The 26,450-nt window shown below is 42.9% G+C and overlaps 1 protein-coding gene across 1 annotated transcript in view; it reads left to right on the forward strand.

The window, feature by feature from the left end:
* The window catches only part of MBOAT2 (membrane bound glycerophospholipid O-acyltransferase 2), a 116,667-nt gene that overhangs the window by 38,633 nt on the left and 51,584 nt on the right, over positions 1-26,450 (forward strand). The window contains exons 2-3 of the mRNA XM_027113854.1: positions 700-845; positions 5,943-6,020. Coding sequence (XP_026969655.1) covers positions 700-845; positions 5,943-6,020 — 224 coding nt within the window. The remainder of the gene's footprint in view (positions 1-699; positions 846-5,942; positions 6,021-26,450) is intronic.

Raw genomic sequence — 26,450 nt, forward strand, 5'->3', positions numbered from 1 at the left:
CATTCCTGAAAATTGAGAACGATGTCGTTCCTGGTGAGTTATGAGGACATTTAAGAACTTGCCTTGGGGGGCTTGGGGGTGAACGCTATCCCTCATGGCTTTCTCTTATTCACGTACTTGCCTCCTGGACCAATGCTTGAGGCCCCCAGAGCTGAGACGTTTGGTTCCTTTCAGTGGTGGTTTCAGACCAGCAGCGTCCCCTTGACTCCCTCGCCAGGGATGGTACGGAACTCCAGATGGAAGAGGGTGCATTCTGCAGACTCTCGGGGACCTTCACCAGGTCCCGACCCAGAGGAGTTTTGGAGAAACTCAGAGCTCTTCTTTTCCACCAGTTACAGGGTCGCCCAAGTCATTAAAATAAGTTTCTCTTTCTCTCAAACCATAGGGTACCCCGTGCTTTCCATTTCTGTGTCTGCATCCCTGTGTCTTCCAGGGCCCCCCCACCCCCCAGGCCTCTCCCCACGCTGGGCGCCAGCGTCCCTGCCGAGTGTAGCACCCAGGTGTGCGTCAGCCCTTCACTTTGAACTTGAGGCTGTCATCTCTGGGAAGACGCCCCGATTTTTGTTTTGTTTCTTTAGTAAACTGGGAGATCTTAATTTTCTGTAACCTTGGTGTTTTTGTCCTGAGAATTTAAATGTAACATCGAGTGAAAAATTCAAGTCTGTGTTGCTAATATGAAATTTTAATTTTTCTTTACAGGTCAACTTTGTCGTGTGCCAAGTCTTTGCCTTGCTAGCGGCCGTTTGGTTTCGAACTTACCTACATTCAAGCAAAACTAGCTCTTTTATAAGACACGTCGTTGCCACCCTTTTGGGCCTGTATCTTGCACTTTTTTGCTTTGGATGGTAAGTAATTATTTTGATCCTATTTAATGAAGACTTTGGACGTCTTTGTGAATCGAGTGTGTAGAAGGATACATTATGTAGAGTTTTGTTCTTATAGTTACTAAAAAGTTTCATATTTTTATTTTTAATACAAAAAAAAGAGTGGAGAGTGGGCTCTGTCTCTTCAGTTGGGGTTCAGAGGGCAATTTATTATTATTTATAACTTATGAAAAAGGACAGATGAAGAAAAAGGATATAAAGACATTTTATTCTGCCATGAGTAGCTCTTTCACCTGTTTTGCAGGTCTTTTATGCCAAGACAAATGAACCATTTAAAATAACTTTTTTCTTTCTGTGCAAGTGGCTTTTAAGAGTCTGGTAAAGCCCATTGATAGAACTCTATTACCATTTTTTAGATTCTGCCATTAGCCAAAAGAGGTTTCTTGTTTGGTTGGTTTTGGCGGGGAAGAATTATTTAGCATGGAAAGCTGTTATTTATGGCCCTTCAGATGCTGTGTGTATGTGTGTTTCCTTCACTTAGCTCCCTTCTTAATCGTCAGGGCTGTGAAGCAGTACAGAAACACTGTCACTTCCTGTTCGTCCCAGGTGACGGTGGTTGTATGTGACAGAGGGAATCAGGAGAAGCGCACGGTGTCTCCAGAAACAGCAGAGACGCTCAGTGGGAGGACCCTCTGCTCTATGACTTCTCCCGAATTTTCCCTCTTAAGTGAGAGCTTATGCCGCTTGCTCATTTGCTATGCTTACACAGTCCCAGAGAAGGCTTTCTAGGTCTGCTGTTGAGCAGACCGTTGCTGGACACGGAAATTCCCTGAGAGGATGGAAATGCGGTCACTTGAGGTTTAGCAGCTTCTGTCGTGGGGTGCAGGCTGTTGGACTTTGACAGTGCCTCTGCATTTGTCCTAGGAGGTTTCTTTTGATTCTTGGGAGGGTTGAAATGTACTGGTATTTCTGAATCTAGTTTTTGCCTCTGGCAATTGCACATGTGTCCTAGAAACTCACGAAAAATCCGAGATAATTTATTCAGTCTCTGCCATGTTGCCCTCTGACAGGCCCTGCCAGTGGTGGGTGTGTGCGGAATCCTTGGGGTCTCAGTGGGATCTCTTACATCAGATCTAGGCATGGTTTCTCCACTTCTTTCATAACATCAAATTTATGTCATCAAAGTTTTCTTAGGTTTCTCAGGTGATTCTATTTAAACTTCTTGTAAATCCTGTCATGGGGGTAGTGTGTGTGTGTGTGTGTGTGTGTGTGTGTGTGTGTGTGTGTGTGTGTTTAGCTTTGTGTTATGGAGCTTTCGAATACAAAAGTACAGAAAATAATATAATGAGCCCTCCTATATCCATTGTCCAGCTTCAACGATTATTAAAATTCTACCGTTCTTCTTTTATTCTTTCCCCAACTTATTTTTCTGGAGTATTTTCAAGCAGATCCCAGTCTACACATTTCACCCGTACATACTTGGTGTTCAGTATGTATTTCGGCAGCATATTTTGAGGAGGGGTCGGGGAAGGCTTGCCGTCCAGAGTGGCCAACTCCGGGACAGCCTTCACGTTGCAGTCTGTGGACACAGAGTAGAAGACTGAGATGTGAGCTGTGTTTCCTGGGGCCGTGTGACTCGGAGCACTGCCAGAGGGGAGGTCTTTACCGACGGGGTGCTTTCTTGCTGTGAAGGCTTCTCACATGCTTTATCACAGTGTCCCGAGGAGCCCACCGTAATGTCAGGTGGTCCTAAGTATTTCAAATTATATGTGATAGCCAGGATTTTTTTTTTTTTTTTGCGGTACACGGGCCTGTCACTGCTGTGGCCTCTCCCGTCGCAGAGCACAGGCTCCAGACACGCAGGCTCAGCAGCCATGGCCCACGGGCCCAGCCACTCCGTGGCATGTGGGATCCTCCCGGACCGGGACACGAACCCGTGTCCCCTGCATCGGCAGGCGGACTCTCAACCACTGCGCTACCAGGGAAGCCCCGGATTTTTTTTTTTTTTTTTTTTTAAATAGAGTTCTCTATTCTTTTCTTGGAGGAGAAAATTTTTATATTCCTTTCGTTTGGAAGAGAGTTTGTTTGTGCCTCTGTGCCGGGTAAAAGGTAACTCTGCTGATCGGAATGAGCAGGGAGGTAGCGTATCCTTCTGATTTGCATTTTGGCACTTTGTTTTTTAGGCTCAAAGGTAGTCCTGTTTCCTGTTGATGGTGACTTCTCTTTTGGAAGACGTGCTAGTGAGTTGTCTAGATATAATTGGCTATTTTACCTACTTGTATTTGGCCTCAGCTTTTTTTTTTTGAACCATCATTTGTAAGTTTCTATGAACTGAGAATTACTTTATACTTTTATTTTCTTATTTAGCTATATGACAGCAGTGTAGAGTAACAGACTGGAGCTTAGACTCTGAATCCAGGCAGACCTGGGTTCCACTCTGGGTGCCTCGGCGGCAGCCGTGGGACTAAACATGTTATTCAGCCTCTTTAGCATCACTTTTCTCATCTGTGAAATGGAACCAGTGATGGTTGTGATGACTAAAAGATGTAATACTTCAGAAGGGGGCTCAGCACAGTAGCCAGCTCCTCGTGAGCAGGGAGGGTTACTCAGGGTCAAGACCGTTATTGTGACTGTGGTCTGTTGGTACCATTGTCCAGTCGGTGGTCCAGATTAGAAATGTTTATGTTTATCCAATCTCTTCCTCAGTTTATCATACAGTAGTAAAGTATGTCTTTCTCTCTAGACTGGAAGGTCTCTGAGGACAGAGACTGTATCCCCTGACTCTTTATTCCCAGTGGCCAGTACTGTGCCTTTCGGAAAATGGACATTCGTAAAGATCAGTGGAACAATCGAAGAGGTGTTTCTCAACCTTTTTAAAACTCCTTTTTTGCTAAAAATAAATTTTTTACCTGCCTTTTGTGTGATTTGAAATTCAACATATGTAAAATGTGATATCTAAAAACAAACTGAAGTTTGGGGATAAAGGATTGTTTTGTTTGAAAGATTGTGATACATAGTCCATGGGGTTCCACTCCAGCTCACCCTGTGAAGAATCAACCAGTGGATCAGTTGCCCAGGAGGAAACAACTTGAGTCTCAATGTCACTTAGGGTACTAACTGGGTATATGTTAGGACTTTGTTTCCTCAACTCTAAAATGATGAGGGCTGGATTATAATAAACTTCTAAGACACCTTCTTGCTTGCATTTTTACCTCCCTAATAATATTTGAAAGCGTACTGTGTGCCACATAACCCAGTCAACACTTTTCATGTGTTATCTTTTAATCCTGAAAACTGCTAGTTAGGTACTGTGCACTTATTATGCTCATTTTTCTAATAAGGGCAAGTAGAGTAGCTGTGGATGGGAAATTACGAGGAAAGTCACCAGAGCTATGGTTGAGTGTACAGGCAACTTGATGCTCGTTGTGGAGGCCAGTGAAATAGAGGGCAATGCGGGTCCACTCTGTACAGATAGACTTATATTATCCCAGGAACAAAGGCTTGTACAACTGGCAGAGTGTCCTATTGCACTCCAGAAGATCGCCAAGCTTGTCATCTGAATGGCGATGCCCGGGGAGTGGGCATCTCAAAGTGATAGAGGGAACCACTTCGCTATTTGAAACATAGAACTTTTAGCTTCTAAGTTGTCATATATCCCTCATGTTCCAAGGAAATTTATTCAGTAGGAAAGGAAAGATACTTCCCCAAGAGTCTTCAGAATCTTTTTTCATTTAAGACATTTATCGTTGATGAGTTCTATTCTAATTAATAAAGCCCTTGCAGGTGTCCAGCAGGCCACTTCAGCATTTTCACATGAACTCCGTTAGTGCTGGCAATGAATAGGAGCTGGTAATTAATTTGAAAAGTGTGCGTTTTAATCATGTTTTCTTAGCTTCTTTCTGTTTCAGTTTATACACAAATATGTTTTTCTGCTGCCTCCTGGTCCTTTGGTTATATAGTAGCATTCCAGGCCAACATTGTTCCCGTGTGTGTGTGTGTGTGTGTGTGTGTGTGTGTGTGTGTGTGTGTGTGTGTGTGTTAGGCAGAGGAAGAGACAAGTAGACAGACTGACAGACATTCTTTGTACAATGAGTAAAATAAGTTTTTTCTATGGGCCTGCCTTGGAGCCTACTTCTTATTTGTAATATTTCTATGGAAAATGAAAAAAAATTAAGTAGCTTTTCCACATTGGAGGTGCCTGTTATTCTATGATGATTAGGTTAGAAAGTAATTTTAATCATAGCTTAAGATACTTATTGATACTTTTAATTGTATACAATGATTTGAAAAATTTTTCATACATTATTCATGCCATCAAAGGGGAAAGAAAATGGAAATTTTGTGTTTGTGTGTGTGTGCGCATATGTATGCATAATCTCAGGGATAATTTGGGTGGATTTTAAAACCAGAGAACTGAGTCATGTTTTGCCTGAATTTTGTGACATGAATGGATAAGTTAGTTCTCTCATTTAATTGTAGATTTCTACGTTAGAACGTTAGAAGAAACTGTGTCATCTCAGTGAGAACGTTTTGTAGATAGATTACTGCACATTAAGGACTGACTGCATTTGTGTAAGGAAGCTTATTTGACTTGAACCATCATGTTTTCAGAATAAATAAATTAGGGTGTACCTGCTTTTAAGTGAATTCTAATGTTTAGTATTTTTTGCTATTTTGTAAGTAATACTTGAAAAGATAACTGCAGATACAGAGCTGTATTGGCGGAGTTAGTTTGGGTAAGCCAAAAGCTGATGATCTGTCGGGACTATTCTGAAATCCAGGTTTCTTACTCCTTTTCATCCCTGTTCCTGAGTTACAGAAAAAGCTGTAAACCTTGAGCCTCAGGACCCCATAGAGCTGTCAGGTAGCTGGTAAACGTGGAATGCTAGGACCCCAAGTGTGGCTTTATGGGGTTTTGTCTTATTTTTCCAGCTCTTGTGGGGCTTGTGGGATGGGACTCCCTCTCTGGGGTATCCACAGAATTTTAGGCTTTGGAGGTTTGCTCCCTCTTTTTTATCTGGCAGTGTCGTGTGTTATATATAAGCACTTTTTAGCCTGAATTATTTCAGTTTGATGTTTGTGCGTGGGCTCTTCTAACAGTGTTCTTACTTTTCACAGGTATGCCTTACATTTTCTTGTACAAAGTGGAATTTCCTACTGTATCATGATCATAATAGGAGTGGAGAACATGCACAAGTAAGTGTTCACTTTATTCACATATAATACGTATTCCAACATAACGGAATTGGGTCAAGTAGAATTTTATTACATTAAAATTATTATTTTTAATAATAATTGTTAAAAATTATTGTAAATTGTGCTCACTTTTTCAAGAACTGTCATAAATACAAAAATAAAACCCTTGGTGTGCAGCACTCTTCTGCTTACTTAGAGCAGGGTCTCTCAATCTCAGCGCTATTGACAGTTTGGGCTGGACCATTCTTGGGTGCGTGGGACTGGCCTGTGCACTGTAGGATGTTTAGCGGCTTCCCTGGCCCCCGCCCACTAGATGCCAGTAGTACCTCCTCCCCAAGTTGTGACAACCATGGATGCTTCTAGATATTTTCACAGGTCCCTCGGGGGGCATAACCACCTCCAGGTAAGGACTACTGGCTTAGTCTAGGAGTGGCAGCAGTGGAGCGTTGGAGTGAGTCTGACACATTGGAGGGAGATTTAGAAGGTACATTCGGAAGGATTTAGTGATTGATGGGAAAAAGGATATCAGGAGGACTCCAGGTTCCTGGTGTGAACGGTCAGGTAGATGGAAGCACTGTTTTCTGAGTGTAGAGAACCCTGGAGGTGGGGGGCATGTCTAGGGGATAAGCGTTTCAAACAGGTATATAGTCACCTAAAACAGTGCTTCATATGTAGTAAACACTCTGGGTATTTGCTGAATAAGTGCCTGTTGACTTTAGGGTGTCCGTGAGGCAGTTCATCGATGCTGGGGAGGTGGTGTGGAGGTCTGGGCCAGAGATGTTCACTGGAAAGTAGACGTGTGCAGCGCTTACTTGGTTGAACACCAGGGGCCGGGTCCCCGCAGATCTTGCTGGCCAATCCCGCTGGGGATGTTCCGTGATATCGGTGGTGCACTGTCTCTGAATTCTGACGTACATGTGGCTCCTAGAGTTCTGTACAAGGAATGATGGACTTGTAACTAATCGATGAGCTTTTTTCCAAATCTCATGCTATTTTGCATCTTCCGTGTTTGACTCATGGGTCACCCACTCTGTTTTGACCCAGTGTCTTCCCTCAGTTTCCACTGGTGCCACCTGTGTTGATTTCCCCCTCCCTTCTGTACTGCAGTACTCCAGGTTCTTGGTGTTTTGATTTTAATTTTTATAAGAGGAGTAAAATATTTTGATGGTGTATCAAAAAAATATTTTGATGGTATATCAAAAAAAAGCAATTTTTATACCATCATGACCCTATTTATAAAATCTCATACAGATGACAGGTTCAAAGCGATACTGTCTTTAATATCTGAACAAAGGAGCTGTATGTTTTGAATCTGGAAAAAGAAGGAAAATCTGATTAGATTACTGAAAACAGGTAACTTGTGTATCCCTGCGTAAACAAAAGTCTTTTAAATCGAAAGGCTAGTAGATTCATATTGGTCAAAGGAAATTGTTTCTTTTTCTGAAAGGCAACGGCAGTCTGTGAAGTTAACTTTTAAGGCTTCAGACCCTGTCCAGTATGGCGCCCTTAGCCACATGTAGCCTGTAGATTGAAATTAATTGACATCTAAAGCTCAGTTGTCCAGCCACACTGGCCACATGGCACGTGCTCGATAGCCACAGGTGGCTGGTGGCTACTGTACTGGGCAGTGCAGACAGAGAAGATTTCTGTGGTCATAGAAAATTCTGTTGGAAGGTGCAGCCTTAGAGACACACAGTTGGATACAGTTGATTTTGTTGCTCTTTTACAGTAAGTGATCAGGAGGAAAGTGCTACTTGCATATATGTTGCCCGTGTTTAGAATCTGACACCATCCACGGAGCAGGCTATTATAAATGGGTTTGCCATGTTAGTTGCTAGTGTTGGCAATAAGGAGTAGGTGAGTAATTAAGTTAGAAAGTGTGTATTTTAATCTCTTTTAGCTCCCTTGAATTTCAGTTTATACCTATGTGTTTTTCTGTTTGACTTTACTTTTTCCTTTTTGTTTTTTTTCTTGTTATCCGTACATGCTTTTTCCCCCCTTTTCACTTAGGCCTTTACATTAATTTAAAATGTTTAATGGGTCCAGACTTCAGAATTTCATTCAAATATACTGGATGGGGCTTGTAGCATTACTTTGTTGTCTAAAGTTATTGTTTACATATAATACAGTTCTGTTTATTTCTTTCAGTCTAGTTTTACATGGTATGTGTAATATGTTTCTTTGAACAACAAGGGTTTAAATCTTTTCAAGTGAAGGATTTGGACTCCCTGAGTATTTAACAGTTTAAAAATTCTTGGATCTCTTTGTTTTATATACTTTGTAAGCTGTTCATAGTGTAGTTTTTGCACTCTCTGTAACAAATCCATTTGTAAATTAAAATATTTTAATATAAACTTTATTTTTGTAGCTCCCTTTATTTCACACTTATATGTATGCTGTTTTATTCTGATCCATAATTAGGTAACTTACCATTAAAATTTAATTTATTCTAGAATTCAGTGCTTTTTAATTTACCAGTAAAATTTAATTTATTCTAGAATTCAAAGCTTATTTTCATATAAGCTTTGAAGTTTTTGAGGAAAAAAAATTGAAAACCTTAAGTGTTAGAGGCAAGAAGAAAAAGAGTATTTAGGGGTAGAAGGTCCTATATCTTAGGATATTGATTCTCCTTAATTAGTCTGGGGAGGATTTAACTTTCACAGATTTGACCAGCGTTTCTGAGAGCAAGGGTTGGCAAACTGTCTGTAAAGGACCAGATAGCAAGTATTTTAGACTCTGCAGGACACACAGCCTCTGTCACGGCTCTTCTCAGTTCTGTCGTTGTGCACAAAGCCAGTATGTGAACAACGAACTTGACCTGTGCTTCCATCAGACTTCCTTTACCAAAAAAGCGGGTGGACCATATACTAAGCACACTCCTGCCACAGGGATTTGAAAAAAGAGAGGCAGGCGGACACACACTCTTCTGCTAGTTTCAAAACTATGAAATAGGGGCTTCCCTGGTGGCGCAGTGGTTGGGAGTCCGCCTGCCGATGCAGGGGACACGGGTTCGTGCCCCGGTCCGGGAAGATCCCACATGCCGCGGAGCGGCTGGGCCCGTGAGCCATGGCCGCTGAGCCTGCGCGTCCGGAGCCTGTGCTCCGCAGCGGGAGAGGCCACGACAGTGAGAGGCCCGCGTACCGCAAAAAAAAAAAAAAAAACTATGAAATAAGGTTTGCCAAGTGGTAATTTTAAACTTGCTATAGCACAAAAAATGGAATAATGGACTTTATTAATGATTCACTTTGGATTATTGTTCTGAAGCAGATGGTTTCTAAAAAGCTGGTTGAAATGTTCGCCTTCTTGGCATAGCTCTTGCTTGAAAGGGAAGTGAAATAATGCAGGACTCAGGACTTGATGTTTAACACTTAGCACGATAATGAAAAATATCTTATTCAAAAAATTATAAAGGGAATAGTAAAATCACAGTATATAAGAGCGATACACAAACATTCTTTTTATTTCTACATATTGAAATAGTCCAAAAGTGAAATTTGTTAAAAGTTCATTCACAGGAGCATCGAAAAGGATAATATGCTTAGGAATAAATTTATTGAAAGAAATGCAAGACCACTAAACTGAAAATAAAAATCTTTGCTGACAGAAATGAAAGAAGACCTAAAGCATGGAGAGAGACACCACATTCATGGATGGGCAGACTCAGTATTGTTAAGACGGCAGTTCTCTCACAGTTGATCCATAGAGTCAATGCAGTGCCTGTCAAAATTCCAGCAGGCTTTTGGTTGTAAAACTGCCTGTATAAATTCACTAAAATTCATTGAATTGTACACTTAAATTAGGTGAGTTGATGGCACGTAAATTTTACTTCAATAAAGCTATTAAAAAGATTAAAAAATTTGTAAAGGGAGGTGCAAGAAGGCGGATCAGTCTTAAAGTAGCGTGCTTTCTGAGAGTTGGTTCAAGAGTTTTGTATATTTTCTCACTTAGGCAAATTTATAGGTGTTCAGATGCATCCACGTTTTCTTGAGTTTAGTTATAAGAATGAAGGGTTAAAAGGAATGTTGAAAACCTGCAGTGCCCTCGAAGGAAGGAAATCTAGGTGTTGAAGGGGGACGTGAAGCTGTCTTCAGATGCTTAAAGGGAGTATATATGCTGTTCTTAGGAATCCTGAGATGGAATTGGTACCCGCTAGGTGAAGTATGAAGATGCACATTTTTGACCCAAGGAAGGATGGCCTCAGTTACAGTGAGATGCTTAGGGGAGTAATGTCTTTTGCCTTCATACACCACAAATTCAGTGACGGCAGTCATGTCTTACCGGTTTGGTTTTCTGAATGTAGTACGCCACCTTGGAGGTTGTATGCTCCCACTAGGTGTCTACTGAATGAATGAGTGAATGATAACCTGACTTCTGCATGACAGCAAGCCCTTCCAAGTAGCCTCCTAGAGCTCTTGCTTCTGGGTCACGGTCTCTGCCTCCTTCAAAATCCCTGTGCGCCATCTCAGGGCTGCCCCGTGAGAATTTTGTGAACAACCATTGTAGCAGCCCTGATTCTCAGAACCGAGCATCTCCTGGGCTTTGCTTGTATCTCTGTTCCCAGGGAGAGTGGAGTGTAGGGGAGAGACAGAAGGGATGGGAATGGGGGAATGGGTGGAGGGAGAGCCTTTCTCACTTGGTTAGAAGAGGAAGGAGGATAGCGATGCGTTTCAGGTGCTCCCAGCTGGGGCTGGGAGGCATTTTCCCTGGAGAAGGTAGCGCAGCATGGCTGCGTCCCGTGGTGTTCTGATGGGCTCAATAGGCTTCTGTGGATGGGCGTGAGAACCTAAGTGCCCTTCATGTTAGTTTTGCGTTTTTGCGTTTTTTGTTTTTTAACTTTTCTATGGGGAAGCTTGTTTCGAGTTCCAAAAAACAGTCCCAGATTTTGGAACACGGCACAAGGCAACTGCCCTTGTTTAAATATAAACAGCAGAAATGTGGGATAGTTATTAACATGGGAAGCATGTTAACCTTGAGCCTGATAACCTTGAGAAGTTAAGCAGAAGTATTTTCTTTATAACCTGGCAAGTAATTTTCACCAAAACAAATGACCTAAAGAAAACATGAAAAAGAGGTAGATACACAGAGGAAAACTGCATCTGTGAATGGGTTGCCAAGCTTTGTATGGGATGATATTGTACAAGCTGTAAGAAGGTGATTTTAACCCCACCGTCCCATGGCTCAGCTACCCACCAGTTTGAACAAACACCTTGTGTGCCACAGTGTTTCCAGAAACTCAGAGACAGTGGAGATGTGGTCCTTACCCTCTGATAGGCACCGCTGAGTTGGAGATGTTAAGACAGTCAGTCATGCAACAAGTATTTGTTACGTGATGCTGGGACCCAGTGATGGATACAAAGACACGCTCCGTCTCTGCAAGACACTTGCTGTCAAACTACCAATCACACTGTGATTACTGTTATAAAAGATGATGCCCTCAGGGCTGAGGAAGCATAAAGGAGTGACCAGCTTGGAAGGTAGTAAAAAGAAGAAAGTGTATCTACACCAGCCATTTACTATGTGCTCAGCAGAATGAAACAGTTGGAAACAGAATACAGACGTTTGGTGTTAAATAGACTTATGCTAAAATATATTTTTAAATATTGGGAAATATTAAAAACCATGTTCCTCAGAATCCTCTTGTATTGGTATCAAATTGAACAGCAGGCCTAGGGCATGAGAGAAGATCAGCTTCCAACTCTGACTTCCCCCCAGGTGGCCTTAGTGGTTCACTGGATGAGTAATAGGGGCAGATATGTATGGGTTTGAATTTAGGTTCTGCTACATTTCATTAGCTCTGGGACCTTAGCCAAGTCACCTTACCTTTCTGAGTCTAAATTGCATTAAACCGGTGACTCAGCTGAGGAGCATGTGGGTGCCCAGGTGAGCCCAGGTAAGCTTTTGTCTGCATACAGGGTTCGGTTGCCAAGAAGAGGGTTCACATTCTGGGGGAAATGCTTTCAGAGGCCATTCCTGGTCACCGAGTGTTTCGCTGGGTTTTGCTGCCTCTGGCGATGTCACGTCAGAGGTTGCTGTCAGGATTCACGCAGTCGCTGTAATTCATTTTTTCTCCTCCCAGACTATGAACTCCTCGGCAGGGATGCTTTCCTCATGTTACTACCATGTCAACTACCATTGTTGAGCGTGTGGATGACAGAAGCTCAGGAAGAGAGGTTCTCTGTTCTGTTCTGTTCCGTTGAATGAACGTTTGTAGGCTTTTTTTGCACCTCCTTTTGGTTGGGTGTTTCCGAGCAGATTATATTCATCCGTGCGGCAGGCCTCGAATGGCAAGCTTGATGGGTTGAGTGGCAGTCGGTGGTGTTTCCTGCTCGCTACCTGATTTTCTGCCCCTGACGCTGGCTGTAGAGCAGTGGGCCTGGGCATGGGGGTGAAGTTAGGGAAGGACCAGGCAGTTTTAGCTGCTGTGCTTTTGTCTCAGTCGTCCGTGACCCTGAAGAGCAGGTAGGCCAGGGATCCATTTTCACCTGTCATATGCCAGTACCACCGAGACTCCTGCAATATGGATATCTGGAAAGAAATAGCGTGAAGAGCTGCTTGAAGTCTACTAGGAAGGAATGAAGATCTCGGAAATGCCGTCTGGCGGGCAGAAGCCTCAAGTCACTTGAAGATTTGTCCTCATGAAGTTAATGAGCAGTAGTTAGTGGCACGGCAGGAACTCTGTGGGGAGAATATTAACTTCACCAAGGACAACCCCATAATCCCATGAGAGGGAATAAAATGTGGCAGGAAGGAAACTGGACTCTTAGACTTTTTCTTTTCCACTCTCGGTGGACCATACTCAAAAGCCTTTCGGGCTTCCCTGGTGGCGCAGTGGTTGAGAGTCCGCCTGCCGATGCAGGGGACACGGGTTTGTGCCCCGGTCCGGGAAGATCCCACATGCCGCGGAGCGGCTGGGTCCGTGAGCCATGGCCGCTGAGCCTGTGCGTCCGGAGCCTGTGCTCTGCAACGCGAGAGGCCACAACAGTGAGAGGCCCGCGTACCGCAAAAAAAAAAAAAAGCCTTTCAGTGGCTTGGAATGAAGGTACAGGCCCTTTGGGTATTGCTGTGCTATCCTGAGCTAAGAGCTGGATTTCAACTGGAAAACTGTAAGTAATTCTAAAATTGATTTTTTACATTATCTTATCCTTCCAACAGTTGATGTTTCAGTAATTATTCGTATCCATCACTGTGCAGAGCACATGGATTGACAGCTAATCCTAGCAGCAGCCCTGGAGGTGGGTGCAGTAGATCTGTTTCCCCAGAAGCAGGTTAGTAGGAGGTAAATCTGGGATTAGAGCTGGGTGTGTCTGATTGCACCCAGTACCCAAGCTTTTTGCTTCTGCACTTTATTACTTCTAAGCATTAAGCTTTTTTTTTTTTAAGCCTTATGATTAGGAGAATGCATCATTAAATAGAAGTACCCTGAATTGATTGAGGAGAGGTAATGGGAGCCAACAGGGTCCTGAACAAAGGCAGGGATTTGTATGTGTTGGTTACGCTTCCTTAGAGCAAAGATGCAGATACTTGTATCCAAAAGGATGCAGTGGCCTTTTGGCATATTGTGCTCGGGAGCTGAGGTTTTTCAATATTCTCAATTCCCATGGGAAGGAAAACCCATTACCTGGTGAGAGGTAGTAGGATGTCCAGACCGTGTTGGATCCTGAAGAATCTTTAGGACATACCATCGTACCATCAAATCCTGCACTCGGGAAGGGGTCTGATTCAGATTCCTTTACACCATTAAGGCACTACAGTATCTCTTTGGGAGGTATTTGAATTCTAAGTTGTGTTTCCAGTTGTAAACTGGATCTCTGTTAAGGATCCAGTCATTCTTGAGCCAGGAAGGGAAGCTTTTTTCCTCCTTGGATTAAGGGTTTCTATATGAAGTAGGAGGATTACGGTAACGTGGGGTTGCTGACAACACGAGCACCCATCCCTTGGTAAATAACGCTGTTACTTTGGGTGTTGCTGTTATATGTGACTATGTTAGCGTAGGAAGAGGTTTGCACAGGTGAGCCAGGTAATGGGGCCCTGCCAGGTCAGGTTTGTCTAAAATGCCAGTTTCATAGATCATTCTCCAAATTAATCAATTAAAAAACAAAAGGGAGTTTTGAAGATATCGTCCAATTAGATGACACATCTTTCTTGTTTTGAAAATAACAATTCATATATTAACAAACATAACCAGATAGTTGTAATAACTAAAAATAAGAATATGGGGCGAGAGAGAGGCATGGACATATACACACTAACAAACGTAAGGTAGCTAGCTAGTGGGAAGCAGCCGCATGGCACAGGGATGTCGGCTCGGTGCTTTGTGACCGCCTGGAGGGGTGGGATAGGGAGGGTGGGAGGGAGGGAGACGCAGAGGGAAGAGATATGGGAACATATGTATATGTGTAACTGATTCACTTTGTTATAAAGCAGAAACGAACACACCCTTGTAAAGCAATAATACCCCAATAAAGATGTTAAAAAAAAAAAAAGAATATGTACTTCTCATTGGCAAAGTACAAGGACTCACCTTTTCATCTTGGGTACCTCTGGAAACTAATCTTTTACAACAAGATCCTAATCCTTGGGCTTCCCTGGTGGTGCAGTGGTTGGGAGTCTGCCTGCTGATGCAGGGGACACGGGTTCGTGCCCCAGTCCGGGAGGATGCCACGTGCCGCGGAGCAGTTGGGCCCGTGAGCCATGGCCGCTGAGCCTGCGCGTCCGGAGCCTGTGCTCCGCAACGGGAGAGGCCACAGCAGTGAGAGGCCCGCGTACCGCAAAAACAAAAAAAAAAATGAAAAGATCCTAATCCTTGATAGGATGTTGAAGGAAAAATTAAAACCCATGTAACCGTCTGTTAAAATGATGAACAGAATCATTCATCTATGTGTCATAACACCATGCTATTTACCTAAAATATGTGGTCCGTGTTGAAGTTTTGTGAGAGAAAAAGCTTGCATGAATGGTCTCTCTTTTTTTTTTTTTTTTTTTTACTTTTAGGTAAGAAATGAGGAAATTGTTTTGGAAAATTCGGGCTTGCTGAATGCTGAGTCTGCTTGTGGTGTATTGTTATGGTACATTTATAGACTTGACATGGGCAGGTTTTGTCTTCACTGTGTTAGAAACAGTGTGATTTAATAGGGTGCTTAGACTTGGACTTTGGAGCTTGAATGGTGGAGTGACTTTCATGTTCAGTCACTTTGTTGAGTGCTCTGTATAAATATTCCATTTAACTGTGCCTACAGTCCCGTGTAGGGGTGTCATTATCCACTGTACAGAGAAGGAAACTGTAGTTCCAATATGTGAGGTCACTAGAACCAGTAACAAAACCGGTAACGGTCAGCCCTAGAAGTCTGTGAAGTTAATTTCTGTTGTTAGATTATTGATTTACTGAGATTCTTTTAAAGTTTTTTTGTTTCTTTGTTTTTTTTTTTAAGTTGGAGAAACAAAAAGAGATTCTCGCCTGATTACCAGATAGCATAAACAGCCTGGTTTATTTTCTGAAAAATAGCAAGAATGGAGACATTGTATTGGGACTGGCTTTTCCTTGGTCTTCACTAGAATGTGGTGTTGGGATCTTTTTAAAAGGCTTTACCCTTTAGAGAAATATTTGGATACTAGTGATTTTATTCTCTAAATAATCTTCCTCTGTTTAAAATTGTTCAGATTTTTACAAGCTCCATGCTTGAGGTTGATATTATTTCAAATACATAATAAATACAGACTTCTAAAAAATTTTTATGAGAGTTGATTTATGATGTTGTAAATACTACTATAAAATAGTGCTTTAGTGACTTCCCTGGTGGCTCAGTGGTTAAGACTTTGTGCTCCCAGTGTAGGGGGCCTGGGTTCAATTCCTGGTCAGGGAACTAGATCCCACATGCATGCTGCAACTAAGAGTTCACCTGCCACAACTAAGGAGCTGGCGAGCCACACGTAAGGAGCCCACGTGTTGCAACTGAGGAGCACGCCTGCCTCAACTAAGACCCAAGAGCAACAAATAAATAAATAAATATTTTTAAAAAATAGTACTTTAAAATACTATTTTAATGTCAGTTGACTAAAAAGAGAATTTTAAAATTCTTTCTGATAAATTAATTTGTGTAGGGGAAAGATAACTGACCTTGTCCCACCTGCTGCCGCTGGCTTATTAAACAGAGTCCTTATTTAGAGTAGTTATGGAGAGAGAGACAAAGAGTAACAGGGGAAATATCTGATGACCTGAAAAATGGCCGGGCATTTTGGTGAAAGGATGTTACAGCAAGTGAGCCTGGGCATCTGTTTCTCACAGTGAAAACTGAGCTGTGGCTTAAACTTAGCGAGGCCCAGAAAAGAGATGGGATTGCTCATCTTTTCCTGGCCTGGAAATTAACCTTGGGGTAGTACAGAGTATGTGCCTTACCAAGACTTGCCTTGGGAAGAAGATAACATTTCAGGAAGGGCTTGGCACTATTTGCCTTTCAAAGTTTTAAAAAATCTTGTCTAGAACTCATTTTGTTGGAGCATAGTTTCATTTCAAAACATGAGTGAATTTAGAGCTATTATTTAGAATAGTATGCAAAGCATTTTTCCTTAGACACGACAGCTTTAAAATGTATAGAGAGTGGACTTAAAGACTTGAAAGTAAAATCCAACGAAGAAAATGATAAAAGTTAAGAAATGAATAAGATGAAACCCCTAAAGGACAATGGACAACTTTAATTGCAAATAAGTTACTCTTATTTTTTTATTTTCTGCGATACGTGGGCCTCTCACTGTTGTGGCCTCTCCCATTGTGGAGCACAGGCTCCGGACGCGCAGGCTCAGCGGCCATGGCTCACGGGCCCAGCCGCTCTGCGGCATGTGGGATCTTCCCGGACTGGGGCACGAACCTGTGTCCCCTGCATCGGCAGGCGGACTCTCAACCACTGCGCCACCAGGGAAGCCTGCAGATAAGTTACTCTTAATAGCTAAACTGCCAGTAATAGCTGACGTTTATTAAACACAAATCCTATGCCAGATACATGTAAAATGCTGAGGTGCATTCCCATGCAATCCTTACAGCTGCCTGTACTGTAATAATTGTATCTCAGCTTTATAGTCGGTCATACAGAGTGAAGTAAGTGAGAAAGACAAAAACAAATACCGTATGCTAACACATATATATGGACTCTAAAAAAAAAAAAAAAAAGTGGTTCTGAAGAACCTAGGGGCAGGACAGGAATAAAGGCGCAGACATAGAGAATGGACTTGAGGACACGGGGAGGGGGAAGGGTAAGCTGGGACGAAGTGAGAGAGTGACATGGACATATATACACTACCAAATGTAAAATAGATAGCTAGTGGGATGCAGCCGCATAGCACAGGGAGATCAGCTCGGTGCTCTGTGACCACCTAGAGGGGTGAGATAGGGAGGGTGGGAGGGAGATGCAAGAGGGAGGGGATATGGGAACATATGTATATGTATAGCTGATTCACTTTTTTGTAAAGCAGAAACTAACACACCATTGTAAAGCAATAATACTCCAATAAAGATGTTAAAAAAAAAAAAGCCCCATGCAGCCACTAAAATTGGCTCTTCCCCAACATTATCAACGTGTGCATTTTCCGTGGGAAATATTCAGTGTCCCATCCATTTTATTTTGGGGGTGTTTTCCCTCACTGCTAATTGGTGTGTATGCAAGTGGTATAAATTATTCTTAGTGTGAATGCTGAATTGGGAAGCTAAAGTTCTTAATTCTAATTCTTGTGTTAGTTTCTTAATTTATCTAGGCTTCATTTGACGACTCCTGTTAAATCTAAGAGCCATAAGTTAATCAGTGATTCTTAACCATTTTTCTCGCCCCCAGTACACCCAACAGAGCATACTTTTATCAGGAATAGTATTTTCTATAGCAGTAATTCTCACCTCTTTGGGAGAAAGAATGGGATAGTGATTCTGATTTATGACCCACTCCATCCATCCCTCCCCCAGACAAACAGAAACAAAAGGTGCCAGCCAAATTTGGTATCTGATTTAAGGTTTGTGCCTGCTAACGTGTCGGATGGAAGTTCTCTTGCCTCCCCACGACTTCTTTCCCAATCTTGGGGCTTATCTGGCCGCTCTGGTGTTTGTTCCTCCAAAGTGCTGTCATCTACCCTTCTCTAGGTTAGCAGTTTGCAAAGTATGGTCCAGAGACCCCAGGAGTCCATGCAATCCTTTTAGGAGGCTGTCAAGTCAAAACTGTTTTCACAATAATATTTAGATATGATTTGCTTTTTTCACTTTCTTTCCCCCCTGCATGCACAGTGGGGCTTTCCCGAGGCTACATGATGTGTGATACTTCAGCGGAAACATTCGCGAATTCAGCTGTCTTCTTATTAAGTCAGATGTTAAAAAGATTTGCAAAAGCATAAATAGAGTGCTGCCCTTCTCAGTAATTTCTTTCTTTTTTGGTTTTGGGAAACATACTTATTTCTCATAAAAACATTGTTTCATGAAAAGCTAGCATCGTCGGTTTATTGTCGTTATTCTTGAATTAACAAATATTTTTAAAATTCTCAGTTTTGTTCTCATATGGTGAATATCAGTGGCCGTTATTTAAGTGGGTTATGCTTCTTTGGTTTTGTCAGTAATTTTGAAGAGTGTAGAGGACCCTGGGGCCAAAAAGCTTGAGGACAGCTGGTCTAGAATTCTCTCATGCCTCTTGTAACCTGGCCCTGTCATCGGAACCATCTGGGCTCTTACAGTTCCTTGTGTTCATGCCCTTGCCGTCTACTTCTTTGCCTGCTGCCGCTCTGCCTCTGAAATCTGCCAGCTGAGACCACAGATTCTGTACCCAAGCTTCCTCACTCCCTTCCTCCATGATTGGACGAGCTCCTGGAGGTGCAGTGAAACGACAGAGACGGGTTGAGAGTGTACACACCGTGCTAGAGGGGATGCTGGTTCCAGGTGTTCTCCTGACCTCACCTTCCTGCTGTACGTCGTCTCTGCCACCCTTGCTCCCGTGTCACTCTGTACACCAGGCAGATGTCCAGCCTGGGGTGGACACAGATCCCTATCGTATTTGGGCAGCAGAGTGTTGGAGAGAGACCCATGTGATGGTTCTGGGCTGCTACAGATTCATGATTTATTCCTTCACTTAAGCCTTCAGTTCTCTTGAAAATTACTTGAATCGACACTTTTCAGTTCCCCTTCCCATTCTTTTCAAAGGTTAGTGTAAATCTTAGCCACCTTTATATCTACTCACCTTATCCACTCACGCTTAGCAGATAACATAAATTTATAAGTAAAAGTTGAAGATAAAGATACTTCTTGGGAGATAGTCCTTAAAGATGCAAGGTAAGGCGTTTAGAAGTAACAGAAACGGAGACAAAGGAGGAGGGGAAATGTCCCTGGCAGGAGACGGGAGTCAGTGGCCTGCAGGCGTTCCTCCCTGCAGGATGGTGCTGCCGGCTCTCTGGTCCTGCCCGTCTCCACTGCGGCCCGAGTGATGAACACCCAGAGAGCATCTTGGGCCCCAGCTCTCTCCTGCCTTGCTTGCACCCTCTTCGGGCAGCTGAGCAGCGAAGCCAGGCCATTGGGATAAATCCTTACTTCTCCTGCACGTTAGCCATCACTGAGAACAACCTTGCTTCAGTTTCCTCTTGGGTTGTTTTGAGGCTTAGACATCTGAAAACCATGCCTGGCGTGGTCAGCCTGCAGTCGGTGGTGGTGCTCGTCAGCTGTAATTATTTCCCTCCTGACCCCTCCAGTCCGCTGTTGCTCTGCAGCTCCAGCCGCTTCATTAGATCACATCACACAGCTGGACTTTCATCGTCTTCCTTGCTGCCCTTGCTTTGAAGATCTTTACAGAATTAATTGAATCACCTCTTTCCTTTTCTCCTTTTCCACCTAAGTATTTTTCACCCCGAAGTATAAGAGAAGAAAGATGAGTGACCTTTCACGCAAGTGGGGAGGGAGCTCAGGACCCTTTCTTTGTTACAGTGCAGCCCTGAAGAGCAGAGAGTGACAGGTTCCTGGCCTTCCAGTTGTGAGGGGCCCAGGATCTCTGACTTGGGGTGGTAGGGGTGACATGAAGCCTTTTCCAAACTTTTTTTTCACGGTCCTGGTTTTAGTAGCAACTAGAATAGGCTGAAATCTGGATGCATTTTTGTGGGTAATTATCTTTCTCAGTTCAAGATTCTGTCATTACATTGTCTGCCAGACATCGTTTTCGATGTTTTTAAAAACTTTAAATTTTCATTTCTGTGTATTTATTGACTTAAGGACTATCTAATCAGATGATATTTTGAGCTACAATTCAGAGATCTTAAATCTTGATGTAAACTATAGAAGTCTTTGCTTTTTTTTTTTTTTTTTTCCGGCCATGCCGCGCTGCCTGTGGAATCTTAGTTCCCCAGCCAGGGATTGGACCCGAGCCACGGCAGTGGAAGCGCTGAGTACTAACCACTGGACTGCAGGGAAGTCCCATAGAAGTCTTTGCATTTTGAACGATAAAATAATCTTGCTTAACACCAACAGCCAATACCCAATTTTATTTGTGTATCTGAATCAACTTTGGAAATTTTCTTTATAAAACACAGTTAAGTGACTTCATTATGTTATAGAGCCAGGTGTGGGAACAGAGTTAGATTTCTTAAAAGAGCTGAACAGGAGCCAGGCGGTTCGGGTCATTTCTGTCATCCATAAACAAAGTGAGGACAGGAAAGAATCGAGTGGCTTCATGTATCCGTGTCACTGTTTGTGTCTGGTGTAGTGAATACAGCTAAGCTCCTTTCCTTTTTTTCATGAATAAGGCTTTGTAAAAGAACAAACACAGTCCCTCACGACTTGTATTGTATTTGTAACCTGTGGAGACCTCATGGTTCCAGGTGAGAGGGCACCTGGGCAGAGCGCCAGGGCAGGGAACCCAGCAGGCCCTGCCTTCCGAGCCACAGAAGTTTTATTGTGGAACAGAGATTACCTGCAGGTCTCTAGGAAGAAATCAAGAGTGTGTGCTGATCCCTGGACTCCAGAACCTGGTGTCTCTATATCCAGGGAAAAGCCTAAAATGGGGATCCTGGGGAGGTGGTTACTGACCCCACAGAGGACAGTGGCACATTAGTGACTGGGAACAAAAGGGGGGCCTCTGAATCTTTATGAAGACGGCATGGCTGGCTTTTGCTGGTAGAGCAGCTGGTTCTTTAAAGTGTTTTAAAATTCCTCTGTTAGAGTCACAAATACAGAGCCGATTTCCTAGTAACAGAGCTCAGCTGACTCTCCCATTGAGGGCTGGCAAGCTCTTCTTGCCACCAGGACTTTTCTAGGTGTGGATATGTTTCTGATTTTCTGGATCTATTTTAGAACTTGAATTTACCCCCCACAGAAATAATATTTCCATGCTAGCCTACCAAATCCTATTTTAATTGACAGAAGTTCCAGCTATTGAGGAATGAGAAGGTCCGCAAATTTTCTCCCTCTGTAACAGCGATAAAACTGGATCAACTGGTCAAAACCATTTTAAGGCTCTGGAAATTGACCAAAAGTAAACAACAATTTGAGATGCATTTATTTAAAAGAAAGTAGGTGACCTTTGAGTGAGAACACTGGGAATTGTGGTGTTCTTGCCTGGGCTTACCTCCATTCTTCATTCCCTGGCAGAGTAGTTCGCCTGGGGCAGGGATGGCCACAAAAACAGCAGCTTTGATTGACTTGATTTAGAGTGGAAGGCAGAAAACCCATGCAATGGTTCACAGAGAATGCCTTCAGCTCTCCTGTCCTGAGGATGTGGTCCATACGTTCAGCAGAGAGATCCTGGCAGCGAGAGAGCTATAAAGGGACTAGAGAAGATCTCAGCACAACCCTGGCTGACTGGAGACTGCATCCACGCCAGGGGAGGTCTGGGAAGGCCTGAGGGACAGGGAAAGCTGGGGCGGACTTGAGAACTGCTGGACCATAGAATGAGCTCTCAAACCCACACGTAGATCCCTCGGCGGAGGGCAGAAGCCTTACTGGCTGCAGGTGTTTGAACACAAGCCCTGACCAACCCTTGGCTGACCACTGAGATTACAGACAGGGGTGACTCCTCGAGTGAGGCTGAAAAATAAAACCAAGAATTTAAAAAGCTGAGTGTGGAGATGTCAGCTGCTGTGTGCCACGGGTGAGAGAGAGTCAACACAAAGTAGCACAACAATGCTCAAGAAAAAAGACAAAGTTCAGTTACTATATTATTTTAACGTGTCCCTTTTTTTTGCGGTATGCGGGCCTCTCACTGTTGTGGCCTCTCCTGTTGCGGAGCACAGGCTCTGGACGCGCAGGCTCAGTGGCCATGGCTCACAGGCCCAGCCGCTCCACGGCATGTGGGATCTTCCTGGACCGGGGCACGAACCCGTGTCCCCTGCATCGGCAGGAGGACTCTCAACCACTGCACCACCAGGGAAGCCCAACGTGTCCCTTTTTAAACAAAAAGTTATGAGAAACAGGGGAAAAAAGCAGTCAATTGAAAACTGTCTCTAAATGGACCCTGATGTTGAATTTACCAAAGACTTCAAAGCAGCTATTATTAATATGCTCAAAGAATTAAAGGAAGATATGATCACCATGACTCAACAAATAGGGAATATCAATGAAGAAATAGAAACTATTGAAAAGAACCAATGAAACTCCTAAAGTTGAAAAGTAAATAACTGGAATGAAAATTCATTAGATGTGCTACACAGTTATTTGTGATGGCCAAAGAAAGAATCACTGAACTTAAAGATGGATCAGTAGCTGTTAGCCCATCTATAGAACAAATGTAAGAAACACTGAAGAAAAACAAACCTCAGAGACCTGTGGGATGCCATCAAGTATGCTGACGTAATGGGTAATGAGAGTTCCAAAAGGTGAGTCAAAGGAGAAAAGGACAGAAAAAGTATTTGAAAAAACGTTGGCCAACTGTATCACACATTTGATGAAAAACGTTAATTTCCAGGTCCAAGAAGCTCAACAACCCCAAGAAGGATAAACAAACAGCTGGTTACTAAGATACATTGTAGTCACACTGTTGAAAGAAAGGACAATGAGAGCATCTTGAAGGCAGAAAGGGAAAAATAGCTCATTGCAGACGGAGGACAATGCAGTTCTTATCAGAAACAGTGGAGGCCAGAAGAGAGTAGAATGGCTTATCCAAAATGCTGAAGGAAAAAATTTTCAACCACAAGTTCTATATCTAGCAAAACTATCCTTCAGAAATGAAGGTGAAGTAAAGACATTCCCAGGTAAACAAAGACCAACTTTACAAGAAATTCTAAAGGAAGTTCTTCAGGTTGCAAGTAGTATACCAGATGGTAACTTGAATCCACAGGAAGAAATGAAGAGCTCTAAAAATGGTAAATATGGGGATAAATATAAAAAATGCTATACATATTCTCTTTTTTTATTTAAAGGACATATGGCTGTATAAAGTAGTAATTATAACACTGTATTGTTAGGATTATAACAATACATAGATGCCATACATATAATGATAATAGCACAAAGGACAAGGGAGAAAGTGGAGGTGTATTGGAGCAAACTTGCTATATTTTATCAGAATTAAGTCAGCATCAATCTGAAATATGCATGCTGTAATCCCTAGAGCAATCACTAAGAAAATAACTAAAAAAATATATAGTGAAGAAAATCAACAGTGGAATTAAAATAGCATACTACCAAATTTTTTTTAATACAAAAGTAGGCAGTAAAAAAGGACCCAAGACATACCTAAGACAAATAGCAAAATGGCAGGTGTACACCTGACCGTATCAATAATTACATTAAATGTGAATCAAAAGGCAGACTGGATAATAAAAGATCTAACCATATGCTTTCTATAAGAGGCACTCTCTAGATGAAAAGACACAGCTTGAAAGTAAAAGAGTGGAAAAGATATATCTCACAAACAGTCGTCAAGGGAGTGCTGGAGCAGCTACAGAAGAGACCACCAGATCTAATAAACGAGTTTGGCAAAGTTGTAGGATGCAAGATGGGTATACAAAATCAACTTTATTTCTATATATTACAAATATTCCAGAAGTGAAGGTGCAAAAACAGTTCCACTCACAGGGGCATCAAAAGGAATAAAATACTTAGGAATAAGTTTAATAAATGCAAGTGCACTTGAACACTGTAAACCATCCCTGAGAGAAATTAAAGAAGAGTAAATGGAGAGGTACTTCATATTCGTGGATTGATAAGATGGCAGTTCTCCCGAAACTGATCTACAGATTCACTGTAAGCCCTAACAGAAATTCCAGAAGGCTTTTATGGTAGAAATTGACAAGCCAGTCATAAAATTTATATGGAAATACAAAGAAACTTGAATAACCAAAACAGTTTTGAAAAAGAACAACAAAGTTGGATTTACACTCTCCGGTTTCAAAACTTACTGTAATGCTACAGTAATAAAGATGCTGTGATAATGATATAAGGATGGATATGTAAATGGTTTAAACAAAATTGAGAGTCTAGAAATAAGCCCTTAGACTTGTGGTCACTTGATTTTTGACAAAAGCTCCAAAGCCATTCATTTGGAAGGATGATCTTGTCAACATGTGGTGCTGGGACAGTTGGATATGTGAAGAAATGAGCCTGGACCTTACCTCACACAACTAACTGAAAATGTATCATAGCCCCACTAAATATAACAGCTAAAACTATAAAACTTTAGAAGAAAATATAGAAGGAACTCTTTATGTCTTTGGATTAGGCAAAGACTTCTTAGATATGACACCCGAAGGATGGTCCATAAAGAAAAAACTTATTAGTTGTACTTCATCAGAATTTAAAACTTTTGTTCTTCAAAAGACACCATTAAAAGAAATTCCCTGGTGGTCCAGAGGTTAGGATTCCCCACTGTGCTCTCACTGCTGAGGGCCTGGGTTTGATCCCTGGTCAGGGAACTAAAATCCCACAAGCTGCGTGGCCAAAAAAAAAAAAAGAAAACAAAAAGGCAAGCCTCTGGGGGAAAATATTTGCAAAACATATATTTGATACAGGACTTATGTCCAGAATATATAAAGAACGTTTACAACTTAATAATAAGAAGCCAGACAACCCAGTTTAAAAATGGGGAACTTGGGGCTATCGTCAGCAAGTCCGCGTTAGGTACCCAAGTACCTTCTGTGTGCCGTGGTCGGTTCTAGGTGTGGGAGGAGTGGCCGTGAGCAGGACTGCCTTGCTGGAGTTATTGTTCACGTGGGACCAGACAGACAATAAACAGGTAAACACAACATTCAATCAATGTTATTTCCAAGACTGAGGTGAATGAAAGAACATGGCTGCTACTTTAGATGAGTTGAGAATTAAATGATGCAAACGAGCCAGTTATTCATGGAACCAGAGGGAGAGCCCTTGAGGCAGGTGGAGGAGCCTGGGCCAGGCTCTCAGGAGTCCGGTGTTGGGTGTATTCAGAGCCCAGCAAGAGCTCCAGCCTTGCTGGTCCCTGGTGGGCCAAGGTCTCCAGTGGTGTAAAATGAGGTCAGAGAGGTGGGCCGAGGCGGATTGCAGTTAGTTAGCTTGTTTTTTTTTTTTTTTTGTGGTACACGGGCCTCTCACTGCTGTGGCCTCTCCTGTTGCGGAGCACAGGCTCCGGACGCGCAGGCTCAGCGGTCATGGCTCACGGGCCAAGCCGCTCCGCGGCACGTGGGATCTTCCCGGACCGGGGCACGAACCCGTGCCCCCTGCATCGGCAGGTGAACTCTCAACCACTGCGCCACCAGGGAAGCCCAACTTGTTTTTTTTAAATCAATTTTTATTGGCGTATAGTTGATTTACGATGTTGCATTAGTTTCTGCTGTACAGCAAAGCAAATCAGTGATACATATACATATATCCAGTCTCTTTTAGATTCTTTTCCCATATAGGTCATTACAGAGTACTGAGTAGAGTTCCCTGTGCTATACAGTAGGTCCTTACTAGTTATCTAAGTAGCGTGTATATGTCAATCCCGATCTCCCAATTTGTTCCTCCCCCCACTTTCCCCCTTGGTAACCATAAATTTGTTTTCTACATCTGTAACTCTGTTTCTGTTTTGTAACAGATTGTAGTTTTAAGTGCAGTGGGAGCCCACCAGGGAATTCTAAGTAGTGTCACAACATTGTTCCCACTGCTCTGTGTGGATAGGATTGTTAGAGGGTGGGCGTGGTGGAAGGACCACCAGTCAGAGACAGCGGGCAAGTCAGATGGGAGACAGGAGGGTAGCAGTGGACATGGGGAGGGGTGGGTAGATACGGGCTCGGTTTCAGAGGTAGAACTAGTGGGATTGGATTGCAGATTGGTTGTGGGGTGTGACGACAAGGGAGGAATCGACTTTTTCTGGCCTCAGCGGCCGGGTGGACTGTGTTAGGTGGGAATGGGGGGGATGGAGGGAGAAGCCGCTTACTGGGCAGGAGGGCTTTCTCTGCCAGGTTAAGTCTGAGAGGCCTCATTAGATATTCGTGTCGGGACAGCAGGCAGACAAGCCTGGTGTTAGGCTTTCA

The sequence above is a fragment of the Aethalodelphis obliquidens genome, unplaced genomic scaffold (assembly GCF_003676395.1).
Source record: "Aethalodelphis obliquidens isolate GAN/ISIS:26980383/991018 unplaced genomic scaffold, ASM367639v1 scaffold12, whole genome shotgun sequence".
In the NCBI taxonomy this organism is placed as follows: domain Eukaryota; kingdom Metazoa; phylum Chordata; class Mammalia; order Artiodactyla; family Delphinidae; genus Aethalodelphis; species Aethalodelphis obliquidens.